General features: G+C 46.5%; 11 protein-coding genes across 11 annotated transcripts; 4 read left to right on the top strand and 7 right to left on the bottom strand.

The window, feature by feature from the left end:
* Window positions 1-264: 264 nt before the first annotated feature.
* Window positions 265-2,786, bottom strand: N7495_005516 (uncharacterized protein; the record flags this gene model as incomplete). Its single annotated transcript, XM_057208167.1, has 14 exons — window positions 265-292; window positions 350-515; window positions 565-737; window positions 797-897; window positions 948-1,282; window positions 1,339-1,389; window positions 1,460-1,744; window positions 1,801-1,870; window positions 1,927-2,110; window positions 2,161-2,306; window positions 2,358-2,452; window positions 2,505-2,554; window positions 2,606-2,639; window positions 2,693-2,786. 14 exons carry the CDS (start codon window positions 2,784-2,786, stop codon window positions 265-267), a joined length of 1,812 nt encoding a protein of 603 aa, XP_057061941.1.
* A 902-nt stretch (window positions 2,787-3,688) lies between these two features.
* On the bottom strand, window positions 3,689-4,918 carry N7495_005515 (cyclin family protein; the record flags this gene model as incomplete). The annotated part of the gene is made up of 1 exon (XM_057208166.1): window positions 3,689-4,918. The coding sequence occupies one exon, from the start codon at window positions 4,916-4,918 to the stop codon at window positions 3,689-3,691; it is 1,230 nt and encodes a 409-aa protein (XP_057061940.1).
* Window positions 4,919-7,268: 2,350 nt separating this feature from the next.
* On the bottom strand, window positions 7,269-8,075 carry xgeA (putative endoglucanase; the record flags this gene model as incomplete). The annotated part of the gene is made up of 2 exons (XM_057208165.1): window positions 7,269-7,665; window positions 7,723-8,075. The coding sequence occupies 2 exons, from the start codon at window positions 8,073-8,075 to the stop codon at window positions 7,269-7,271; spliced, it is 750 nt and encodes a 249-aa protein (XP_057061939.1).
* Window positions 8,076-10,225: 2,150 nt separating this feature from the next.
* erg2 (C-8 sterol isomerase ERG2) lies at window positions 10,226-11,045 on the top strand (the record flags this gene model as incomplete). Its single annotated transcript, XM_057208164.1, has 3 exons — window positions 10,226-10,556; window positions 10,616-10,642; window positions 10,708-11,045. The coding sequence occupies 3 exons, from the start codon at window positions 10,226-10,228 to the stop codon at window positions 11,043-11,045; spliced, it is 696 nt and encodes a 231-aa protein (XP_057061938.1).
* Window positions 11,046-11,241: 196 nt separating this feature from the next.
* Window positions 11,242-12,899, bottom strand: N7495_005512 (GNAT family N-acetyltransferase; the record flags this gene model as incomplete). Its single annotated transcript, XM_057208163.1, has 2 exons — window positions 11,242-11,359; window positions 11,425-12,899. 2 exons carry the CDS (start codon window positions 12,897-12,899, stop codon window positions 11,242-11,244), a joined length of 1,593 nt encoding a protein of 530 aa, XP_057061937.1.
* A 489-nt stretch (window positions 12,900-13,388) lies between these two features.
* Window positions 13,389-14,825, bottom strand: N7495_005511 (putative proline utilization protein PrnX-like; the record flags this gene model as incomplete). Its single annotated transcript, XM_057208162.1, has 1 exon — window positions 13,389-14,825. The coding sequence occupies one exon, from the start codon at window positions 14,823-14,825 to the stop codon at window positions 13,389-13,391; it is 1,437 nt and encodes a 478-aa protein (XP_057061936.1).
* A 553-nt stretch (window positions 14,826-15,378) lies between these two features.
* Window positions 15,379-16,215, bottom strand: N7495_005510 (GIY-YIG nuclease family protein; the record flags this gene model as incomplete). Its single annotated transcript, XM_057208161.1, has 1 exon — window positions 15,379-16,215. One exon carries the CDS (start codon window positions 16,213-16,215, stop codon window positions 15,379-15,381), a length of 837 nt encoding a protein of 278 aa, XP_057061935.1.
* Window positions 16,216-17,615: 1,400 nt separating this feature from the next.
* N7495_005509 (MFS transporter) lies at window positions 17,616-19,242 on the top strand (the record flags this gene model as incomplete). Its single annotated transcript, XM_057208160.1, has 4 exons — window positions 17,616-17,803; window positions 17,851-18,234; window positions 18,293-19,044; window positions 19,103-19,242. 4 exons carry the CDS (start codon window positions 17,616-17,618, stop codon window positions 19,240-19,242), a joined length of 1,464 nt encoding a protein of 487 aa, XP_057061934.1.
* A 708-nt stretch (window positions 19,243-19,950) lies between these two features.
* N7495_005508 (glycoside hydrolase family 76 protein) lies at window positions 19,951-21,532 on the top strand (the record flags this gene model as incomplete). The annotated part of the gene is made up of 4 exons (XM_057208159.1): window positions 19,951-20,047; window positions 20,102-20,346; window positions 20,461-20,910; window positions 20,966-21,532. The coding sequence occupies 4 exons, from the start codon at window positions 19,951-19,953 to the stop codon at window positions 21,530-21,532; spliced, it is 1,359 nt and encodes a 452-aa protein (XP_057061933.1).
* A 303-nt stretch (window positions 21,533-21,835) lies between these two features.
* On the top strand, window positions 21,836-22,657 carry N7495_005507 (putative 2-hydroxychromene-2-carboxylate isomerase; the record flags this gene model as incomplete). The annotated part of the gene is made up of 4 exons (XM_057208158.1): window positions 21,836-21,910; window positions 21,972-22,071; window positions 22,128-22,408; window positions 22,457-22,657. The coding sequence occupies 4 exons, from the start codon at window positions 21,836-21,838 to the stop codon at window positions 22,655-22,657; spliced, it is 657 nt and encodes a 218-aa protein (XP_057061932.1).
* Window positions 22,658-23,069: 412 nt separating this feature from the next.
* Window positions 23,070-24,739, bottom strand: N7495_005506 (MFS general substrate transporter; the record flags this gene model as incomplete). The annotated part of the gene is made up of 5 exons (XM_057208157.1): window positions 23,070-23,200; window positions 23,256-23,426; window positions 23,482-24,288; window positions 24,336-24,584; window positions 24,643-24,739. 5 exons carry the CDS (start codon window positions 24,737-24,739, stop codon window positions 23,070-23,072), a joined length of 1,455 nt encoding a protein of 484 aa, XP_057061931.1.
* Between the last annotated feature and the right edge of the window lie 384 nt (window positions 24,740-25,123).

Genomic DNA, 25,123 nt, shown 5'->3' with positions numbered 1-25,123 from the left:
CTTTCCCCTCTTTTTTTTTTTTTTTTTGTTTTGTATGTATCACTTCTCTTTTCTCTCTAAACTACTAGGGGCAGGTGCATCTTTTATCGGATTGGTGAAGTGCATTGGGATGGCGTTGAGTGATCTGATGTGACAATATTGTAAATACATTTATAACTACGGAATTCAATCATCTATATAAGCTCAGACCAGCCTTGTTTAGGTCGGGCTTTTGCTCTATAGCTCTATAAAATTGCCTGCATATACCTACCTAGGTTGGTACATTTAGGTCTCTTTCCACATAGATGGGACACTGCAGCCGTCAGACACCTTCGAATACGAAACTTTGGGGGAAAAAATGTTTACTTACGCAACTTCAATCACTGCACTCCTCTTTTCAACCTCAATAACCCTTCTGGCCTCTTTAATGGCCGGGTCTAACTCACTTGGAGTCTTGACAGTAGCTCCCCAGGCGCCGCCGGCGGCAGTAGCAATGCCTGGGTAATCGGGAGAGGGTTCAAAAGAAAGGTTGAGATCTATTCGATCGTTAGATTAAAGTCGAGGAGGTGTGCAGGTCTGACTTACCCCTTCTGTTTGACTTTGACGATAATCCGTCTTTGTGAACAAGGAGAGTAGACACTTTTGGTGCGTTCCACCCTCCATTGTTCAATACGATCAGAAGGAAAGGAATGTCGTAACGTCTGGCAATCCAAAAGACACTTTCCATTTGGGAGAATAGGTAGACTCCATCACCGACACTGGAACTTCTATGTTAGAATATGACATGGGTGTTCCAAATTATGGATGTGAGACTCACATTGCACAGATGAATGAGTCTGGTTTGGCCAGCTTAACTCCGAGGGCTGCACCTCCTCCCCAACCTAGACCACCGGCTCCACTTGCAACTAGGCTGCCGGGCTAAAATATTATCAGTGCGTGCGCTTTCAGTGGCGAGCCGAGAGACATACCTTGGTTAGGCGCAAATGATGTATCAATGACCCTGCATTGGTAACGGCCTCGAGGACATAAGTTGTGTCCGTGGGGAGCTGTGATCGCAATCGGGAAGCTAAATATGGCACATTGGTGATATCATCTGAAGGAGTCTCTAGCTTCTCCAACGCCGATTTCCATTGGGTATATTCCGAATGAACATCCTGGAATTTGTCATGGTGTGAGCTCTCGCGTGGAATCTTTGAAATATCTTTTTCCGCCAAATGGCCCTTGTCCTCCAAGTATCCATTCAGTTGAGTCAATGCAAGCTCACAGCTGACTTTGAGTCGGCGAATTGCCTTGATTGAGAATACTAATTGATATTTTTTTTTAGCAGGATCGTCCATAGAGTATGGTATTCTGACTTACAAGGCATTTGCTGCTTCAGTGGGTCGACGTCGAGATGGAAGATCTTTGCATCTATAAGGTGGTATATCGTCAGCAAAAAGAGATCCAATAGGATGTAAAGGCAAAATTGTGAGAATATTACCCTTTCGAGGTTGTCCGGCAGTTGGAATCCAAGGCACATCACAGTCAAGGATGAGGATGACATCTGCCTCTGGGATTTCTTGATGTGTGGTGACAGTGACACCACGGTAGGCATGCAGATCACTGCTTATGCAAACATCCGATCCAACCATTTCAACGACGCGAATGGGCAATCTGATAGAGAGCTCTTCCAGCAGAGCAGGTGCTTTGTGATTGCGGCCCAGGTAGCTGGTAATTACGAGCGGTCGAGCGGCGCGGATGAGAGCATCAGCAATAAGGGCCACATCTATCGCGAGTCAGTGTATTAAACATCTAGGTATATCATAGGTTGGAGTCTAGTACCAGGCTGAGATAGTGCACTAGGCGTGATTGGACACAAATACTCTGGCTCAAGCCATTTCTTATCCACTTGCTGAAATTGTTTGTCAGGTCAGTAGCACATTTTAAGTGAAGTCAGCAGTGACTTACCTCCTCAATAACTTCTCTTGCGGCCATTAGATATGCTGGGCCCTTTGGATCAGATGTGGCAAATTGCAAAGCTCTGTTCACCATTTCTTTGATATTGCGCCCGCTCTTAATTTCGGCAGAGTATCTGCAGTACTGTCGCACGATAGCAGATTGATCGGGCACATCTTGCAACCAGTGAATGAATCTGTTGTAATCGTCAGCTCGTCATAGCATAAGAATTGCAGATCTTCATACTCGGTCCTTGAGCCCAGATGCTCTCCTCTTTGCGTGTAAGGGCTGAGACCAGCGAAGCATAGCACAGGCACTCTGCTAATGGACGCATTGTGAATTGACTGTCCCATGGCTAATGTACCGCAGTCTACATGGACGATAACACATTGCTAGCAAATAATTAGAAAAACGAAGACGTTGTTATTCGAAGGACAACGCACCGGTTGGCCCATGACTTGGGCAAAGCCGAGAGCTGCAGATAAAGCAACCAGCTCAGATGGACAAGTGATGATTTGGGGAAACTTGGCCAGTTTTTCTACTTTCTTGTCAGACAGTACATGAATTGGGTGTAAGGGACATAATGATACCTTTCTTTGCCTTGATCATAGCTTCCAACATGGCTGGATGGTCACTCCCTCTGTAGCCACATTAGACCCGGTTGGGATTGACCACTCGTCGATAAACTTACAAATTGACAAAGCAGTAGGTGATACCAGCCTCCGCTGAATACAGTATTAGCTATTGCCTTGAAATGGAAATTGAATTGCCGACATACCAAGCGCTTCAAAGAACGCCTCGGCGGCCGATGTGAAATTGCCATCCACGACGACATCTTCAGGTAGCTGCCGCTTTTCCGGAACATGCAACATTTGGTATGCCATTTTGAAGCTTTGGTCCTTTTTTTGTCTGTCCTATTCAAAACTTTGCATAAGCAGACGTTACAAAAATGAGGTTAGATACCCAGAATAAAGTACTAGCCAGTAAACGCGGGGGGTTGGAGCCCGCTCTTGCCCACTGTGGGGATTTCTGGCGCCTTGTTGGGCCAATAATGTCATGAACCGAGGCCTACAGAGTTCACCTCGGCAAAGATCGAAAGACTAGAGGCAAAAATAGTGATCGTTTAATGGTTCAGGAATCAGAATTGCCAGGTTCCCGTGCCGTCTATGGGTCATCTGATCATGTCAAGAGCCGAGCAAATGGATGACAAAGTCGATCAAAGTTAGGAATTAACATCACAGGGCTGACTAAAGTCCCGTGATTCCCGAGCTTATCAAGTCAACAGCCGAACGCTGTGGCGAACAAAGTGTGGCAACGATGCACGGGAAGTAGCGAAGCTTTAACTAGTTAAATCACCCATGATTCCCTTATCAAGTTACCAGGTCATATACAATTACTCTTCCACGAAAGACTGAGATCAATGTATAATATCATTACCGGTAAACCACCGGGACTAGAATAAGGGACGCAAGTCTAATTCAAGAAACTCCCAGACGGAAAAAAAAAACCCCAACAATTCAAGGCAACCAAACTCCGATGCCGAGTGCAGATGCATATAACGAGTGTAAAGAAATGAGGTCATGGGTATATGACCACGAGATCGAGATGAGAGAGATACAAAACACATTGGAACTCGACAGCGTACGGGTATTCAAGAACCAACAAATGAAATTGCTTTTTTTCAAAGCAGTAATAAAAGATGATAAGTGTTGCTAAAAGGGAAGTGCAATGAGAAGGGTGTTAAGAGTCACGAGTTGGTCTAGACCAGGTCGATCTATGCATGAGGCCGACCGATGCGGCTGCCCATGTAAGATCCCGTGGCAGATGCCAAGAAGCGTGCCACAAAACCACCATGAGAGTGGTTCTGGCTCTTGGCGTGGCTCTGGATCTTCATCTTCTTGCTCGGTTGGCGAAGGGGCTCGTAGAATTTGTCCACGCCACGTGTGACATAGTTCAATGCCACATATGGGCTTGCGCAGTTGCTGTTGCTGTGTTCCATGACCATCATATCGTCGGAGCAGGTGCTGATACTGCGTGGAGTACCATAGGAGCTGGGAGCCGCGCTCGAGGAGCGAGATGAGAGTGAGTTGAAGGTCTCTGCATGTGAGAGATCGGGGATATCCTGGACTGAGGGGGGTGAAATGGACCGGCCAGATCGGGGTGAGGTGCGGCGAGAATAGGGTGTGTATCGGTCACAGTCTTGTACAAGATGAGAGTAGGCTTGGTTCATTGTTGGGCATGAGACATGGCTGGGGAGTCGATAAACGTTCTCACCACGGACGGTGCCGCGAGCTTCAGGTCTTTGGCGACGGAGACGGCTTGCGAGAAGGTCGGCTGATGTGTGAAGATTGACTCGGAGCCATTCGCCGTGCATGCGCTGTTTGTGTTCCTCCTCGACTTTCTTTTCACGTTCCTTCATCTCCAGTCGGTGACGGATTGGGGTTAGGAAGGGGTGGAGGTGGATGAGGAGGTCTTTCTCAGTTACACGGAGATCCCAATCCAACAGGAAGAGCAGCTGGCGTTCCATCAGGTTGACTTCGGGAAGGGAGAATCCAAAGCCTTCATAATTCTTGACGGCAGTGTAGCGGGCCCAATGTTTGTTCTTGGGACTCGAGTCGTTTAGATTCTTGGCTGCCAGAATCAGGGATGCCAGGAAAATTCGATGAACTGTGCAGCGCATGCCCTTGGCAACTGGAGGTAGACGAGCCCGCAGCCGGCCAAGGTACACGAGGGAGCTCATAAGAGTGGGCACCTGGACCTGCGACCGGGCAACAAGAGATGTGATGAACTCCTGAAGAGTAGGTAGAGGAGGGAGAGAGTCTGCAACATCCATAGGGGGAGTGGATGGAGGAGTTGGTTGTCCATGGGGGCTGACTGTGTTGGTCACATTTGCCTCACATCTGATGACCTGTGATGCCTGCTTGGCGAGATATTCAATCATCTCCCGGGACACACGCTGCGTGACAAACTCATCGAGAGCTGCTCTATGCAATGATCGAGCCATTGTTTGAGGATGTGAGAATTGAAAAGACCTTGGAAGAGAAGTTCGACAAAGATGAAGGAAATAATATAGAATGTCTCAGGGTAGATCAGGGCGCCAAAGCAGATCAAAGGCCTTTGTTAAAGTGGGAAGTTGATGTTCACAAAGTCACAAACAGTACCCTAGATCCTGAACCAGCAGGATAAAGTAGTCAAGTAGTTTTAAAGTAGGAATGTGGCAGTAAGGATAGTTGGTGTTGTCGTGTCAACCCTTGTTATCGATAGCCCTAACTGGGGATTTCTCTTAAAATGAGACCTGCCGAAGCGGAGATTTTAAAATCCAGAGACAAAGCCCAGACTTAAGACTTGAGAACAATAGATTTGCAGATTGGTGTAATAATTGATGTATGTCTTTCAGAGAGTGAAATGAGAAGTCAAAGGGAGTGTGAAGTATTAAAATAATAAAGAGAGGATGTGAATGACGATGTTGAGCATGTGGATGAGTCCCGTGAAGAATGAAGTGGGAATTACTTGACTACATATAGCTCCGGTATGCAGTTTAAGCCCTAGAGGGAAAAGAGAGGAGGCTAGAGGGGCAAAATCCAATGAGATGCAAGGACATGACAATCCAGTCAGAAGTCAGAAGAGCACAGGGGGCGCGAAGGAGAACCTGCATAGTTGGATCTGAGATGACATTGACCCTAGGCGCGCGGATTATGAGTTAGACTAGTTCTATACTAAGTTCTATACTAGGTTACTTAGGCTCATTTAGTCTGAGATGGGAATTAGTAGATAGCAGATGTATACGGAGAAATACTACTCCCCCTTCTTCTTCCACTGTTATAGTGTAGTGAATTAATTAAGTCCAGCTTGGAACGTCAAGATCAGCCCCGCTGTGGAGATTGGCTCTCAGACTCCTACAACTTGATATGTCTAGATCTCTCGAAACTCTGCAATTCTGAAACTCCCGGCTGTCTCATGCACTCCACAGGAGTACTATAACCATGATCAGGTATCAAGATCACACGTCTAAGTATCTAGGTATCTGTGTCTAGGTATCTGTATCTAGGTGTGTCTAGGTATCCGTATCTAGGACCAGGACATACTCCTAACCTTGAAGTGACCAGTCCCTTCAGATCAGGGGGTCTCCTCTAGTTCCAAGCTCAGCTGAAAGAGCAGACCTGGCGTATTCACATACCAAATTCAACAATGTGGCACAGTTTCAATTTGCCGCCAACATGTTCGCCAACCTCCAATCAGCTTCAAATAATCTACTCCGACCGTGAAATATGAAAATCACAATTAAATCATACAATCATATTGATTATTCTTACTAATATTTACTAAGAGCTGAATTTCCCTTCATGCCACCCCTTGTACCTGTTCTGCTCCTTCTAAGGTGGGAGGGAAGTCGAGGGGGCTGGCCTGCTAACTAATGGGAATAGTCTGTTTACCTCGCATAAGCCCTGTCATTTTCTACTCCTTAGGTCTCTTGTCTATTACCCTTTTCTATTATAATCAATAATTGGAGGATCCGATGGGGAATTCGATATGTCCAAACGTGCGGGTCCCCGCCATTCTCCCCTTTCAGCCTTGGAGGGTTTTTCATGAATGTATGCAATAATATGCAATGTTCCGTTGGGTACAGACATCTGCAGTAACAAACTGTCGGGTACTGCCAAACACTACTGATAACGTAGGTACTTTTTTCCCGCTATGCTATTTCAGTCCCTGAGCATACCTAGTCATATAAGCGCCCTTTGGAATCCTCACATTACAGCGCTTATACTCTTGATGATTCAGTCTATTTACAACCTTCATTGCTAAATCTATTGATAGATCAAGGTTATTCTTAGATTCTTCTACGCGCTCACCTTGAAACATGATTTTCGCTGCCTAGAATCCACGTCGCCACGTCGCCACGTCGCCTGGACTGCAATGAGCAAAAGATAAAAAAAAACTTGGAAAAAGATCCACGAGATGTCGAGTACTCATTAGTTACTCTAACACGGGGCGTTTATGCTATGTGTTTCTCCAGCCCTGGAGATATTGGAAGCCTGTAATTGCCCTGGATAGGATAGATCCGTACTTTGTATAAAGTCACGCCCAGGTCATCGATGATCAACCTTTGAAATAAGCCTATGTTTCAGGCAACATGCCATTTTTATGTCACTAGCATCCAGTTCTCAGCGGTTCTTGACAACAAACTGAATCGATCGTTCAATTCTCCAGTTGGAAACGTATAAATGTCACGGCCCGTTCCAGGCCTTGATTTGTGTGGGTAGGTATGTCCTTCAACCTCCCACTTTGAGACTATATACAACTCCTCACAATCCCCACCTGATCGCGTCCAAATAGCCCCTCCAAGACTCTATTTACACAACACTGACCGAATATTCCGAAACAGTCAGCTTAGCAGTCCCAGTAAAAGGCTCAGTACCAGCCTGCACATCAATCAAGTACTTGCTGGAGCTCAAGCTTTCGTTTTCTTCCAAGTACTTGAAGAAATCAAGCAAGTCACCCGAAAAACTCGTGGTGGTGGACTCGGCGACAAAGCTATATACGGTAGTAGAGCCATTAGCACCCGAGTACAGCTTAAAAGTGACACCACCGATTGTGGTCGTGGCAATCGCTGATCCAGTGGAGGAGATCGGGCCTGCGCCGCCCAGAGCGGCCAGCCACACCATTATTTCATACTCATTGCTTCCACTGGCGCTAGAGGATAGGAACAAATCGTATGAGACGTCGGCGACGATGTCCTCGTTAGAAAAACTGTGGTCGCGTCAGCTATGATTTGATGGATGAGCCCGGAAATATGGATCAACTAACCTCCACTCCCAAACTGTGTTGATGCTACTGATTGCGCTCAGTTTCTTCGCCGTGAAGTCGAGAGCTACGTTGGCATAGCTCTTGACTTGGCTGGATTCTCCAGACCATGAGAACGACGTCCACCAGGAAATCGTCGTGCCAGATAGTGATTCAACCTCGGTGCACTGAGTACCGCTGGTGTCATAACTCAAGCCCCAGAGGTTGTTATAGACAATGTAACTACCGGTGGTCGTGGAGCCATACTGCTCGCAGAAATCGGCACGAGGGGTGAGAGACCTTGTGGGGATAGTGGAAGCATTTCCTAGGCCGGTGAGGGCGAGAGAAATGGCAAGAGTTGCAATGAAAGACTTCATTTTGGAAACGAATATAACTTAAGGTTCTGATGACAGATTTCACAACTTCCAAGTTCTGGAGATTATTTATACTATTCACCGGTAAATATCTGGACCTGATAGGATCCACCCCCGAGGCCTCTGAAGTGTTGCTAGTGACAAATGCTTGTTTCATATAGAGCATAACGCATCCCTGTCTCATATGCTCATCGGAAATCTACCCTACCTGGGTATAGTAGGTAAAATGATAGCCAGCGCTAGCCTCCCTATTAGACTAGAACCTATGTCCACGTTGCATCCCTTATGTTTGCTGGCGCTCATTTCGCCTCCTATTCCTCTAGCCGTTGGGGTTAGCAAAACAACTTTTGAGTTGAAGCTTGCAATTTCAGGAGTTTCTTCCGAGCAGGTGACGGCGTCGAATACCACTTCAATCAAGGCTAAGAAATTCATCGGATATTCATCGGAAATTTGATTCTTCAGCCGGATTCTTCAGTGGATTCTTCAATGGACCACTTCGACACAATGCATTGGACAACCTAGGTATAGCTCTTCATCGACCTCGATCTCGACCTCAACCCCGACATATGGACCGTCTATAGCTTCGAGCACCGATGATGTCGTCAACGATGTCGTAACCTAGGTCAGGTAATCATCGCCGCAGTAGTACTATGTACCTTTTAAGTGCGGGGTTATCAAACTTCCCTTTTTCTTTCTTTTTCATGCATCCATATGCATGGGTCTTCAATACTACAGTGAGGACCTCGGGAGAAATTCGAGGTTATTATTGCAGATCTATTTTCGGAATGAAAGCTATTGGCTATATATACAGTTATGCGTCGAAAGCCTGTTAACCCCACCTCCAAAATATACCTTTAATTCAGAAGTAACAACTCAACCAATTCAGTAGACGTGGGTTTATAAGTTACATACTTAGATATATAAATGGAGGAGAATAGAATTGAGCTCAACTAGGTACTTTGTATAGTCCATGTCCTTCCGTACAGCGGCTTATCTTCGGGCATGGACATAATTAAGCTATCAATTGTAGCTTTCGGGATAGCATCCTAAGCATTGAAAATGCACTCGGTTTTGCTCAACTCGAATAATTCAGATCAATCTTTGTAATTTGCACTGTGGAAAAAAATACCAGTATGATTCAATCGGGTTTATATCGCGTGAGTGTGCGGGCCATTTTTCAAGATGACGCCAACGCCTAAACTACCTTTTCGCAGCCTTCGATATATAAAAACTGGCAGTTCGTCGATGAAAAGCATCGTCATCCTCGTAGTGCAGAATACCTACGTAAGGTCCGTTTCGAGGACTTGAAGGTGGGTTAATTTTCGATATAGGATCTCTGACCACGAACTTGACGGGCCATTAATCCATATGGAAGCCCGGCTTTGGGATTGACTAGTTGCCTAGAATAAGCCTTCGATTGTGGTATCCAGGCCCTGACCTTGCTTGGGCTGAGCATTCGTCTGAAAGGATCCATTTATGCCAATTGACATCCTGACGCCATTTTTGGGCGAATCGAAGTCGTTATGCGAGAAGAGGGCGAGGGATATTATTATTCTGACGTCATTTAGGAAGACCCCTTAAAAGGATACGCGCCAAGACGTACTTTTGGACCCTTATTGAGTTATGTACCTGCCTTCCTTGATAGCTCTGGCTGGTAGAGAAGAGAGGTCACTTATGTGGAAACCCACGTAGGTATCTTGAGAAGCAGATAAGGCCGGGGTTATATACCTACATTGTCGTCTTGCTTCCACGGTTTGCCTACTCTCAAGTCTCAACCTTGGAATTCACTCCATGACATAGGACCAAGGTAAATAACTTCATACCAATCAGCCATACATATCCAGAATAGTTCGGGATGAAATGATCCGATATGGCGTGTCAAGTTTACATAACATCACAAGAGAAATTATTCCCAGCATTGTAAGGAAGCAGTATTTGAGAAGATTCAAGAATAAGCAAAGAATAGTATAAGACAAAAGAGATTAAATGAAGCAGGGTTAGAATATGTATAGGCAATAATTCGAAGATGTTTGTTGTGGGGTGAAGTGGGACTCCGATAAGCAATTAAGCTAGGGGTGGACCAACAGTTTAAAATCAGTCAACATTTTTAAATCCGCCTCTTCTAATTTTTCTTTTCTTCCCCAACTCCCGCCATGGCCAAATCCTCCTCCCAAAAGTCTTCGGGCTGCTGCTTCTTCTCTATCAAGAAGCTCAGCATCCTCGCTATCTTCCTAGCTATTTTCTCCGCCGTCTACAGCTACTACGACGCGCGCCTGGAACAGTTCTACATTTTCGACCCAGAACACCTGCACGATCTCTCACAACGCGCTATCCAGGCCCATGGCGAGGACACCCGCTCTATCGTCAACTTCATTGTTGCCGAGCTGGAGGAGAAGGTTGGCCCTAACCACCTGAGCACACAGGAAGAATGGGTCTTCAACAATGCCGGCGGTGCCATGGGTGCCATGTACATCATCCACGCCAGTAGGGGATCCCCTTTATCTAGACCTGTGGATTCAATTGACTGATTAACCATCCTGTAGGTATCACTGAGTATCTGATCATCTTTGGTAAGACCCAATTTCCAAAAAGCCCCTGGTCTAATATAAAGCTTTCTAACGACCACCCCCTACAGGTACCGCTATCGGCACCGAGGGTCACACTGGCCGCCACACCGCAGACGACTACTTCAACATCCTCTCCGGCACACAATTAGCCTACGTCCCTGGCTCTTTCGAGCCGGAGGTTTACCCCCCTGGCTCCGTCCACCACCTGCAGCGCGGCCAGGTCAAGCAGTACAAGATGGACTCGTCCTGCTTCGCACTTGAGTACGCCCGTGGCTGGATCCCTCCCATGCTGTTCTTCGGCTATGCCGATACCTTGTCCAGCACCCTGGACTTCCCTACACTGTGGGCTACCTCGCGCCTCACCGCTGTTGAGATGATCTCCAACTTGCTCAAGGGCAAGATCTGAGTGACTGAGATATGGATGATTTTATAGAGGGAATTGAGCGGTTAGATCGATATATACTGTGGTGTAATGTATGGCATTTGTGTGAGTAAATCTATAATCAACTACAATAGTTGAGTAATTGACACGTTGGATGTAAATGGCATAATTTCGAAAGAGTCGCTTCTAATGACGTCCACATGTTGTGGCTGATTTAAATTTATAAAGCCGGTGCTTCCCAAAACTCGCGTTTAATCTTCATGACGGCAGATTGCTTATGAGGGAAACTAACCTCACCCTCTTTATAGAAGCCCACATCTTGAAGATATCCAATGATTCTAAATAAAGGTAAAATTAGCAAGTATCCTGTAAAAAAAGAGAAAAAAGAAAGGAAGAGATATACTTCGCATTATCAACTCTCGGCTCCAAATAAACCGCCTCAGTCCTCATATCCGAGAGGAAGCAGTGATGCACCAAAGCTGAGAGCCAAATAGCAACTCGGTGCGGACCACGAAACTCTTGCTCACCAACAAGCAGGTGAATACCGCGGTCATAGTTATCCACGCGATCTAGAAGCCGGCCCAGCCGATCCTCTTTCACCCAGTAGATCTCAAAATATCCGAATGGCTTCCCATCCCAGCATCCGAACACAGGGAAGCTGTGTCGGCTGGTCAGATTACCCATGAGGAATTTCTCCTGCACAGACTGCGGACCACCTTCTCCCCACATAGCCTCGACGCGGGGGTCGTTCATCCAGCGATGCAGGATTTCCAGATCAGACGATGCGCCTTGGTACAGATGCTGCTCGATACCTGAGAATGACGAGTTAGCTGCTTGGATGGGCGTCGATGGGCGACTACCTTTCCCAGCTGCGGACTTGATCATGGGGAGGAAGGGTATCCGGAAGGCGATATACTGATCTACGCTGGGCACATGGCGGGTGTAGAAAATCTCGCCTTGATGGGGTGGTTTTGGCCGCAATGGATGGCGCACGTTGTTCGTAATTGTGTATTGTGTCGGAGTTGGTGGGTAGTATGTTGGCAGGTGACTTGCAGATGAGAAGGGACCACCAGACGTGAAAGAGCCCGCAGTTCCAGAGTGGAAAATTACCTGGGTGGGTGGTAGAGTTGGAGTCTGTGGCAGCCCATCACGTACCGGAGAATCAAGCTGCACTGGAGTAGACGGGGTCAAGCTTGGAGACGGTGGGCTACCGCGAGGAAGAAGGGTAAATAGGAAAAGACGCGGGTCAAGTTGCCAGAAGGCGCGGCGACTGACAAACAGATTTGTCCAGCTGCTCGAGTCTTGGGTTTCAATGGGCTGCAGGCCGACGGAAGAGTCCTCGCTTGCTATCAAACCCATACGTTCAAGCTTCTGTAGCAGATTTCGACCCTTGAAGATGCCCTCTCTTTTGATGTTCACCCGCCAGTCACCCTTCGGCCGGCCATCATGGGGCGTTGAGCTCGACGCTGCTGTCACTTGATGTAGATCTGGCTGAGGCTCATGAAAGTACCACCACAGCGTGGCCCAGAGCATCATAGCAATCTGGCGAGTGGGTGATATTGGAGGCCGGAAGTCACTGTCTGGTGGGCTGACTGTATACGAGATGTAGAGGCAATCGCCTGACAATGTCGGCGTAGTGAAGCGGGTAGTGCTTACGCTGTGAGGCTGTTCATGTTCATTTTCATGTTCATCCTGCGATGTACCTTGCTTCTCAAGCTCAGTACTTTCCTTTCCACTGTGTATCATGACTGTCCAGCCTGGTGGGAAAAGAGTGAGCTTGTGCGGGGTGACATCGCTTGATTTGAAGGTTATGCCACCGAAGACAGGCGATACTGTGAACTTGAGTCCATTTGGCAGGCTACAGGTGGTGTTTCGCATATTGAATATTCAGTAAATTCAACCTTGTCTGTAATTTCCAATGGATGATTTTCTTTCCCCAAGCGTCAAAGTTTTGCGAAGGTGGGCCTTGTCTGACTTGCCCCTCACTCTTGAGGTGGAAGTACCGAGCTTATCGGTAGATGTTTGAAGTGGGTTAAATGGACAATCGAACGCTATAAGCTGAGGCGAGAATATTCAGAGTGGTTAATTATAAAAGAGGAGGGAAGAATAGATAGGGGGTATTGTTGTTGCATGAAGTTCAGATGATGTCAGGCTTCATACTAGTTCACACTAGATTGAAGTTCAGCATTAAGCTATTTCAGCTATTTATATTTTCTGTAAAAAGAGTGAAAGCAATTATCTGATTGTCTTTGATCTCTATGGCCTTTCTAATTGATATCTTGACGCAAAGGCATTCCTCCTCCCAAGCAAATGCGGTAAAATGAGGCAAAAGTACAAGAGGGGTATACTACAAAATAGTTGATAAAATCAAAAGTCCTCCACTGTCGTTCCCAAATTGCGCACTCTAGCCAAGCTGATGAGGTCGCCGCCCGTGACCAAATCCATCAAGCCGAGTCCGACGCTCTTGTAAATGACGTTTCCGCGCTCCACCCAATCGTGTAGACTCTTGTCCTCATCTACGCCTTCGTCGGAGGAAAGCGAGGCATGGCGCACCATCAGCAGCTCACCAAGTTCAACAACTTGGTTCGGCTTGATGCCAGCCTGAATAACCTCGCCGGCCTCTTTCAGCGAGGCCTCGACACTGTCCACTACTACCACGCCACTGCGTCGAGTGTGTTTATGGTAGTGACGGTGCGGAGGTGTCACATTAACCTCGTCTCGGAAGATGTCGGGATGTACCTCGGTCATATGAGACTTGTAAGAACCGATGGCGCAGATCAACCGGCCCTTTTGACGACCTTCTCGAGAGGTAAGGTACTCTGCTGGGAACAGTGGAGTTGCAGATGGAGTGCAGCAGAAGATAACGTCGGCCTTTCGGACATGCGATTTCAGGATGCGATTGTACTCGCCAAAGTCGGTGCTCATTGCTGAGAATTTGACATCGCGGCGCCACTCTGTATTTTCTGGCATATAGATATCACGTAGGAGCTTCGCTGCTCGGTCGAAGGACCGGTTGACAATGTAGACACGATTTATGTCGTCGCCGCGCAGGGTCAAAGCTAACCGTATGTGCCAGAATGCCAGTTTTCCTGCGCCAAAAACCAAAAGGGTGCGCACCTTCTTGCGCTTGTTGAATAGCATCAGCGAGGCTAGTGCAGTACGGAAGGCTGTTAGCTCCTGAGCGCTAATCAGTCCAAAGGGTAGGCTGTCCGCATCTAGAAGTGTAACGCTGCCCCGCGGTGACATATCGCGTGTTCCCGCGCCAGGCCAGCAAGGTGTTGGAGGTGTCGGTGTCGGGCGATCGTTAGAGGTGATTGGCATCTGATTCACACAACCAGACATAAGAGTAGAGCTATCGACGCTGCTACTTATATTGCTTTCACTAGGTGTCATTGCTGGACTTTCTCCCTGGGAGGATCCCACGGACAAATCGCTCATCTCTGACGAAATAGATGCGACCGAACCCCGTGTAGACGGTCGCCGAATGGAAGACGAATCGGACTCTCTCTCAAAAGCACTGCGCTCCATAGCGCACCCGGCTTTACCCCCGTCCCGCAGGGAAATCATCTTAATGCCTAGAGTCTGGCCTGTGCTGGCAGGCATGAAGAGTGTTGTACAACCATCCTGGCGAGTAATTGCGGTTCGCTGTGGTTGATAAGTAGCCGAACAACCTTCCTCTTGGGAACCGGTTGAGTATTCTCGAAGTGCTCGGGCGAGGTTTCGTTGGAGCTCGACTATCTCGTCGTGAGAGAGGGAGTATAGCAGCTTTCGAAGTTGTTCTGAGGATAGGATGGTGAGAGGCATAGCGGATCCTAGTCAACGTGCGTTGTAAAGGGTAGTATGTGGGGGAAGATAGATGATAAGAACATGTATTGGAGCCTAGGACATACCATGTTATCTTCAGTCCGCCACGCCAAGAGAAATGAAACTTACCTACACGGACTCAACTTGTTTCTGTGTGAGTAATTCTAGTGATTTGTGGAAATGTCTTCAATTTAAGACTTTGTAGAGTCTGGATTCGTATGGACTTTGTTGATGACGTATGAGAGGTAGTATTGAGAATATCAATCTCTGTCTTCATTAAGCAGCAAAAAATATTAATTAACGAAGATGAAAGATGAAACGATGAAACGATGAATATAAAAGAGCATGAACATGAATATATCTCTGCTTTCATGCCGCATCCAGAGTCCCCAATGCGGTAAATTGTGTACAATAACGCCGATTTCGGACGCCAAGCCTTGATCTATGAGGTTCATAGATTTTACTATTTTTGAATCACCCCTTACAGAATACCAGGATACAGATAATGGCTGAAGCTAATACAAAAACTCCGAGGCCCTAATGTCCATTACCTTCATTGTATTGAGCAATTGCCCATACTTCCATCCTGGTCATCGCCAATCTTCATCTGACTAACCGATGCAGTCAACTGTTCAACGTCCAATTCAGGAGAAACCTGAGATTTCCTAGACTTTCTAGGTGTATGGCGCTGGTATTGTTTCAAAGCAGGAGGGGGCAACTTCGTGTCCGCAATCAAATTTCCGTCAGAGTCGTATGGTTCGCTTTTAACAAACTTGATCCATTTATTCAAAGTTTTCAGCAGCTTCTGCTGCTCAATCTGAAGCCATTCCCCATGATAAAATGTGCAATGCAAACACGGTTCTCTCATTCTGCGGCGATATGGGGAAAGTTCCTTCAGCACAAGCTGCTCCACCCGATAAGCGTGGGGTACATCGGACTGTATCTCGACCATGTGGACATCATGATAGCAGGACTTATGAGCTCGAAAGCGACTTGTCGTTGGGTCGCGCCCTGAGAATCCAATTTTCAGCATTCCAGAAGGCGTAATGGTGCTGGAGAAGACATATATCCAGCCCTGAGCCATATCCTTGCGTTCCAGTTTCTTGCATAATAAATCGGTGATAACATCAGCCACGCTAGGGGTGAAATGCACGAATTCAAGGATCGGTACTTGTGTGGAAGAGACAGAATCTCCGCTTATATTACTCGGTGCGTCAGGTTTATTGAGGTGCTTGAATTTATCCAGCTTGGATGAAATCTGACGTTCCACCTCATTTTCTTTGAGCTCCGCATACCACTGAGTCTTGGCCTGAGGAGCTTTTTTCAAATGTCTTGAACAAGCGAGAACATTTGAAAGGTCATCGAGGGTCTTGCTATTGTCGACAAACATATCCAACTTCGCAAAGCACAATTCAGCAGAAGATGCCTTTTTTTTACTAATTTTTTGGCTGCAGGGCTCTCCATTGTTTTTGAGATATGGGCATGTCAAAGCAGAAGCATCAAGCTGAATCCGATCCAGCAAATCTAACAAGGTGCAGCAGCTTGCTCTCGAGGATGTCATATTCTGGTGAAGTGTTCTGAAAATGGAGTAATTGCAGGATGACGGACTGAAAAGATTGAAAGTATTCGCAATTGTTCCGACGTGGAGAGAAAAAAAGACAGATGCTCATATCTAGTGATGCTGTAGGGCTACTCGTGCCAATTTAAGTCCAGAGGTCAGATCCCTCCGGTGTCCAAAACGTACTTTAGCAGGAGGAGCTAATATCCCCTGTCTAGTCGCCAAACTAATGTATGCGCAGCCTCCATCAGATCATCATGCCCCGATTAAGAGAAGTAGGTCCCGCAATAAATCTCTGTCTATCGGCAAATTGAAGATTATTTTGATATGTGTCGACCCTCCAGGGCTATTCGCCTTCTATATTGGGATGGAAATCTACACCCCTGTTAGTGTTTGTGTCCCCAGCCACCAGGCGCAGCTGCTTACTAGAACATTTGTACCTTGGTAATCCAAGTGTTCAAATAGTTAACAGTATCATGCAATAGCTCCCAAATCACGAGAAGTGGCGGTGAAAAATAAGTGATGCTCAAAATGAAGTTTCTTTGGACTCGGAGAAGTATAACTTTTTAGGGCCTAGATCTGAATGGCTTGCGTTCCAAGGTTGAGTGTTGTGTTATGCATGGACCAGTAGACCTTTTGAATGCCATCATTAATCACAGAACGAGGGGAGAAAAGACTTTCCCCATCGTCAAATAGTAATGATGTCTTTCAAAATCGAATGCTTTCACTGAATGCAAATCATGAAAGGCGGCGGCTGAGATCTAAGATCTAAGATACAAGATACTAAGCCTCTTTGAACTTCAGACCAGTAAACTGGTAGCATTAGGAATTGAGGAAAAAAAAATATTATTCATGTGAGCAAAGTCTACTTCTCTTCAATTGAAGAGTCGATGTTGAATAATCATAAAAGGAAGCCGAGGAGTAATTTGCGATTATTCAACATGAAAATGACTGTGATTGGCCAGATTACCTCAACCGCCAAAACAACCACTCATCGTTAAGAGAACCTGGAAAAAAGCAGTACGTAGGTATTTCTAATTGACTTCTGTCGGTCTTCAGAGTCGCCATGACAGCGGGGGATTTATCAGCTGGTGAAAATTCAATAAGCATTGCACCATGATTCATCTGCTATAAAACTTCATACTTATACCCCTCCTAGATGGAAATACAGACATTCCAAGGCTACATTCCAAAGATCACTTGCAGCTAGTAGCAAGCAGACAATTTTCAAAATGACTACAGCTACACAAGATATGCAGAGTGAAGGTGATTCTGTGACACTCGACATGGAACAAGCTGGTGAAAAACAGCCAAACAAGGATGGATGGAATTGGGACGAGGACCCCGCGAACCCGTACAACTGGACGACAAGGTTGAAGGTCCAACAGATCTTTATGATGGCCTCGGCAGCATTCACCACGTGAGTCCCATTTCCAGCTTCGTGGCATCTGTAGCTAACCCCGATAGCTCATTTGGCGCATCGATTGTGACCCCTGCTCATACTGAGTTCATGGAAGAGTTTGGAGTCACAAGTACCCAGGCCATTCTTCCACTATCTCTATATGTATTTGCCCTTGGCCTAGGACCGATAGTGGGTGGTCCACTTTCTGAGACCGTTGGTAGACATCCAGTCTATTTGATCACAATCCTTCTGGGAAGCTTGTTCACTCTAGGCGCTGGGTTCAGTCAGAACTTCGCATCAATCTGTGTTCTTCGCTTTCTTGCAGGCTTCTGCTATGCACCGTCTCTAGCCATTGCTGGAGGAACTATAAACGAGACATTCAAGCCTGTAAAGCGAGCACTTCCGTCAACTATCTTCATCCTGACTCCCTTCTTAGGGCCAGGTCTTGGGTAAGCTCTCCACATCAAAACCTGCATCCTTCTAGTGATTGTTTCTCACAACCTCTAGACCAGTCATCGGTAGCTTTGTCGTCAATCGCAAAGGTTGGCGCTGGACTCAATGGACAATACTATTCTTTGCCATTTTCACAATGCTCACAGCAATAACGGCACGAGAGACGTTCCACCCCGTCATCAAGCGTAGACGTGCCAAAGTCCTCGGTCAGATACTCCCTCCCTCGCCCCCACTGTCCTCTCATCTCCGAAAATTCGCAACAGTCTCTCTCCTCCGGCCAGTGCAGATGCTGGTCACAGAGCCCATCGTCGCATTCATCTGTCTCTACGTCGCATGTGAATTTGCAACCCTCTTCTCATTCTTCGCCGCATTTCCACTGGTCTTTAGAAGTATCTATAAGTTCGACCTTGAAGAACAAGGTCTCATCTTCCTAGGCATAGTGGTGGGATGCATGCTAGGCGCCTTGACCGTGTTGCTGTGCGACGTGTTCATGTACCGCCCACGAGCAGCAACATACCGTAACCAACCTGTTCCTCCAGAACTGCGTCTCTTCCCGTCTTTGATTGGCAGTATGGGTCTGCCGATTGGTTTATTTTGGTTCGGGTGGACCGCAAGAGCCGACATTTCATGGGCCAGCCCTGTGGTCTCCATCGTGGTCTTTGCCTGGGGAAACTTGTGTGTCTTTGTCAGTACGACACAATATATTGTGGACACTTATCACGGCTTGACTGTTGCCAGCGCTATGAGCGCGAACAGCTTGGCCAGGTATTTGCTTGCGGGGGCTTTCCCCCTATTCACTATCCAGAGTGAGTATCATAGACCCGTCACCCCCTTAACATGAGTGAATACTGATATCTTGAATAGTGTATACTAGACTCGGAGTTGATTGGGCGACCAGTCTTCTTGGGTTCATTGCCATTGCTCTATTGCCTGTGCCGTGGCTGTTTTTCTTGAAGGGAAAGAAGTTGAGATCACTGAGTCAGTTTGATACTGCGGAATTTTGAGGTTAATTAAATATTAAGCGGGCCTGCTTTATTCGGAGCTCCGTTGGGTGAATTGATCAATGGATGGATTGATAGATGTTTACAATTCCCGTTAATAGGTAATACAAATAGATTTCAATGAAGTATTTATTCATTTAACTCACTAAATAGGAATTAGTAATTACATGTTTACTTTTATTCTTCTAGAATTTAGATGGGGGTTTTGCCCCTGAGTTTAAAATTTCGATCTATTTTTGACTGTGGTGCCACTATGCCGCATCCGCTAATTTCCTTAGTCACATATGAAGATGTGTACTATAATTGAACCTGTTCTTCACGACATGGGTACGACTTAAGACTGTCGAGATCGGAGACCTCCATAAATATCAACATGCAGATTACGTTTATCAGCACAATGTGATCATCAAGAGATTCGCTGATTCGGATTAGCGACCAACGTCGGTGAAGCCCCGAGTATCCACTTATCTCCTACGAAACTCGAGTTGGCGTCGAGGATTGCGCATGCTTCCGGGCTCGGACGCTAGCTGTATTTCCAGCATTGGCAATCCCCATAACACGGAATGGTATTCCGAATGTCTTGATTTTCTCATGATCCGAATGTGCCGATAACGATTTGAAGATCGCTCATCGCCAAGTACTTTGATTTGGAGAGTTGATACTTCCTGATCCGAGACTATATCCAGAACAAATCGTTAAATTGATTGTGCTATGCTACTTCCGAGCCCCTGGTCCCTATTCAAGGGCTCGCTGGTCGCGCTCCTTGCCGCCCCGGCGTATGCAATTACATTGGATATCTCCAGTGAGGGTGCGTGACTGCTCAATTGATATTCATTCGTACGTACGTACTGATCCCAGCCAGAATCTATCAAAAGTGCCGCAAGTATCTCAGCAAAGGCAATGATGAGCTACTATAAAGGGAATCTACCAGGTCATATCCCTGGAGCTTTTGCTAGTAAATGGTGGGAAGGAGGAGCACTATTTCTAGCAACCCTCCAGTATTGGCATTTCACAGGCGATACGACCTACAATGAAGAAACGCGCATCGGAATGCAGTGGCAAGCAGGTGATGATAACTTCTATCCCAGTAATTATAGTGCTTATCTGGTAAGATATCTATCCTGAGTAACCTTGAATTTTTCCAAGGTTGTAGAATCTATCTCTGCATTAACTCTTACTAGAGCCAGGCTAAGTCAATGTGGGTACTAATTCGGTATATAGGGAAATGATGACCAGATGTTCTGGGGCCTGGCAGGAATGACAGCCGCAGAGCTAAAGTTCGCCGATGACTCTACTGGCTATTCATGGCTCTCGCTGGCGCAGGGTGTATTCAATGCGCAGATTGACCGGTGGGACACCACTGCCTGCGATGGTGGTATGCGCTGGCAGATCCATTCATGGGAATCTGGGTATACGCTGAAGAACTCAATTTCTAATGGTGGTTTGTTTCAGTTGGCTGCTCGACTTGCTCGTTATACTGGTGACTCTCTCTATACTGAGTGGGCTAATAAGATCTGGAACTGGTCGGCCAATTCACCACTGCTCAACAATTCAACTTGGAATGTTGCTGATTCTACTGAGATGGAGAATGACTGCGCTACTCAGGGTGATACGCAGTGGTCGTATAACTATGGGACTTATATGATGGGGGCTGCATATATGTATAACTATGTGAGTTTTCTGTCTTATTTCAATTCAAGAGCTAGACTTGCTGATCATTTAACAGACCAATGGGAGCTCTACCTGGTTAAAGGCAGTGGATGGTCTTTTAAATAAAACCTTCGACCACTTTATTGTCAATGGAGTCCTGAAGGAAGTGACATGTGAGCCATCAGAAGAGTGCAACGACAACGAGATTCTATTCAAGGGACTCGTGTCATCGTGGCTATCATTCACGGCACTTCTGGTCCCGTCAACTTATGACAGAATCCTCACGAAGCTGCAGAATTCTGCCAAAGCTGCCGCACTGTCCTGCACCGGCCACAGCAACAACACCTGTGGAGTGCGCTGGTATCTGTCAAAATACGATGGATGGATGGGAATGGAGGAGGAGATTGCAGCCACCAACATCTTCGTTGCGAACATGATAGCTTTCTCTAATTCGGCTCCTGTCACTTCCACAACCGGTGGAAACAGTACTAGTAATACTAATGCTGGAAAAACCAACGAGACGTCGGACTATGTGATGTCTACCATCACCTCTGGTGATAAAGCAGGTGCTGCTATTTTGGCGGTTGTTCTTACCGTTGGGGCTATGGCCTCGATGGGCTGGCTTGTTATGGGAAGCGATTAAAGTCCCAATTGTTTGCGGAGTTGACAAGGATACAATAAAATATGAATTTGTTTCTTTTCCATATATCACTAAGTAGGTAATTTTGCGGCGAAGAGTGACGGAGGGTAAGTCCACAAGTATGAGAATTCCCCGGTAGACGGTATTCTGGTGGGACCTCAACAAAACAATCTCTACAAAAGGTTGAGAAGAATCCACGACTCGGAATAGATGCATAATCAAAAAATAAGATCAAGATTGAGGATTCTATAAAGTGTAAGTCAATATCCAAGGTCTTCAAATCGTATTAAGAAAAGAAGATCAACAATGTCTACTTCTCAGGTTAACATCTATGTTGATATTGGCAGCCCATTCAGCTGCATTGCTTTCAATGCTGTATCAGTAAGTCTGGGTCCTTACATCAAGTACCTAGATATGGGACTTCAGGAACTGACTGAACTAGAAATCCCCAGCGTTTTCAAACTGCAAGGTCACCTATGTCCCCGTCGTGCTCAGAGAGGTGATGCAAAAGGCCAACAATGTCGGCCCTTTTGTGACGAAGAGTAAATGATGCAGCCCCAGACCTACCTACACTGATACTAATCAATTATCGTTTCAGACAAATTCCAGTGGATCCAAAAGGAGCGGATGTACTGGTCCCGTCGGTTCGGAGCCTCAATGACTGAGCAGCTTCCAGTGGGGTTCCCCGCCACGACAACCGATATCCAGGCTAGATTGAGCGTCGTTGCAAAAGAGTATCCGGATTATATGGGTCCACTACTGGAGAAACTGTACCATATCTTTTGGGCAAAGGCTGATACCACGATTGTGACACCAGCCCAATTCACCCCTATCATCGAGAGTGTACTCGGCGAGAACGCCCAGAATGTCTTGAGTGTGGTAGGTAGAGTCCACTCGTATTATTAGTTCAGGCTAACCTGTCATTAGCCAGAGGAAGATGCAAAGGCTCTGTTGGATGCGAATACGCAGACGGCACATGATCTCGGGGCTTTCGGACTGCCGTGGTTCGAATGTACCAATGCCTATGGAGAGAAGGACGGATTCTGGGGAATTGATCATCTTGGACGGGTTGCTGAGTTCTTTCAGTTGGATATAAGTGTGGATGAGCGGTTTAGTGTTTTATTGTGAGATCTATATCGATTTAGACCTGGATCTGATCTGCTGAAGTAACCCATATCTTATCGTCCTTGACCTCCATCCCGTGGCATACCTGAGGGCATCTTACTATTCCCTTATCATTCATACATATTTTACTAATTGGCCATCCAAACCTCTATTTAAAAGTTGACATATTTAGGTTATTTAATTTTAAGCTTACAACTGCTTACCCCATCAGCCCTTTACTTTAATAAGTAATATTCACCACGGTCGCTCCATCCACCATCCTTGCTTCTAACGAGCACATCTCCTCAGAACGAGGTGTTGGAAAGTGACTAAAAGATGATATTGTTGCCATGATAATCGATCTACCATTCTCTTTTTAATCCTGAATGCACCTTTGTCAACAGAACTCAGCTTTCCGTGATATACCGTGGTGCCTCTATGCGTGTGAGTCAAGGGATGAGTAGGAATAGACACTGTCGGATGAAGGAGCCTGATCTAAATTCTCGGACGGAGGTTTCCCATCGAGGCATAAGAAAGATGGAACAGCCATGGCAATAGAGGTGGCAGCTAAAGAATCAGTCAGGAAAATGCTCTCATCTAAGCCACAAGTTCAGTCACTTACAAAAGATGAGATTCATGGTTGAGAATCCAACTGTTTCCGAGAGTGCACCGGACAGTAGTGGCCCAAGCAGCATTCCAATACTTGAGGCGACCAAGACCATAGAGGAGACTGAGCCACTTCGACCATTCCCGACAATATGCGGTTTGTCTCTTTGCAAGTCATTGGCCACAGCTACAATGTACAGTCAGTGACCAAACAATACGATGCGAAATTGGAAATGACTTACACCTCAATTGAGCAGGACCTGCGCCACGGGTGAAAATGGACGAGATACCAAATCCAATCATACAAGCAACGAAGATTGGTTTCCCGGCAGCATTCTTACCAGCCCAAGGGAAGTGATCATTGCCGGGTATACCCAGGAATAAAAGCAGAGGGCCACCAGCAATGAAACCGATTGTAGTTGGTATCTTTGGTCCGTAGCGATCTCGGAGCCATTCAAAAGGGACTCCTAGCACTACGGACGGAGCTTGCAAGCACAAGAACATCAATCCAGTGGGTAAACTGCCCCATCCAAATATTTCACGCAGATGAGCCGGAAGGGTATTGATCATGCCGGCTATCAATGTCGAGTCCATCACCATACTGGCCAGTCCAGTTCGAACTCGTTCATCGCTCAGCATGAGGCGATAAAATCCACTCAGGGAATCGTGTCTTCTGGACAATCGTGGGTTTGGGAGGAGCAATGTACTTTCGTCAACGTCATTGCGAGGTCTCAGCACTGGGGTCGCGGACTCTGATGAAGTGTGCGGTTCCTCCTCTTCCTCGTGAGGCTCAATAACGATCAGCCGAGCCACGATATCCAGCACCAGTATTGTTAGAGGAATCGACCACATGGCCCAGTATCCTGCTAGTTGCATTATCGTTCCACTAATGAATGGACCGCTACGCGTACCAGCTGACAACGCGGTTGATGCAAATCCCATAATCGTTTCATGCTGTGCAAACCTTTCCGTAAGTATGGCGAGACCAGTTGCTGATGAGCCCGCTCCAGCGATGGCTTGTAGAGCACGACCTAGATAGAGAACCCATGCTGTCTCACTATTAGCCAAGGCACAAAACAAGAGGGTGATTTCTTACATGACGGAGCCAATGCAACCAGCAGAGTACCGGCTATAGATCCCACTAGAGCAAGGATAAGAAGCCAAGATTTTCGAAAACTCGTTCTATCTGCGTAGTGTGTGATGACCGGTACAGCAACAGACGAACACAGACCGTGAAGGGAGAGCAACCCCGAGGTAAACGTCTGCGTTTGGGCGGGATCGAGGTGTAAGCGTCTTTCGAGAATATAGCTCACGATGGGACCAAGAAAACTGTAAAGGAATGTCTCTATTGAAAGGGCGGGGTCAGTGTTGAGAGCACAACTGGGCACAGGTGGTGGTCGTACCAGAGAATAGAGCAACTATGATTGAACCGCTTATGAGCCATGGCGAGGAACGCCATTTGTGGGTAGATGGCCCAGGCTGGCTGCGTACTAACTTCATGGTGCTGGAGAGATGGAGGTTTAGGAGAAAAAAATGTTGTTTGCATGAAAGTGATGCATCTCGATTCCCAACCTCAGCCGCAGATCCACAGCAGATCTATCGATTGAGATCAACAGTACCAGCCTCCCAATTTCATTCTCCTATAATAGCTGATTCATCACTTGTATTCTTGAAACAAGGGAATTTTTGTTACGATTTTGATAAAAAATCAATGCGGAGTATAGGTATGGAGTACTACTGTTCCATACTTCAATAAAGTTATCTTAGCTTTCGGCTAAGTGGACCCAGGTTCGATGCTCCGATAATCGGATTGAGTATAAGAACCCTATCAGATAATCTTCAACTTCACTTCACTTCAATTCAACCCTCAATATCTCATCCCGA

The sequence above is a fragment of the Penicillium taxi genome, assembly GCF_028828555.1.
Source record: "Penicillium taxi strain IBT 34144 chromosome Unknown utg000004l_segment0_segment0, whole genome shotgun sequence".
In the NCBI taxonomy this organism is placed as follows: domain Eukaryota; kingdom Fungi; phylum Ascomycota; class Eurotiomycetes; order Eurotiales; family Aspergillaceae; genus Penicillium; species Penicillium taxi.
This window is presented reverse-complemented; position numbering and strand designations above follow the sequence as displayed.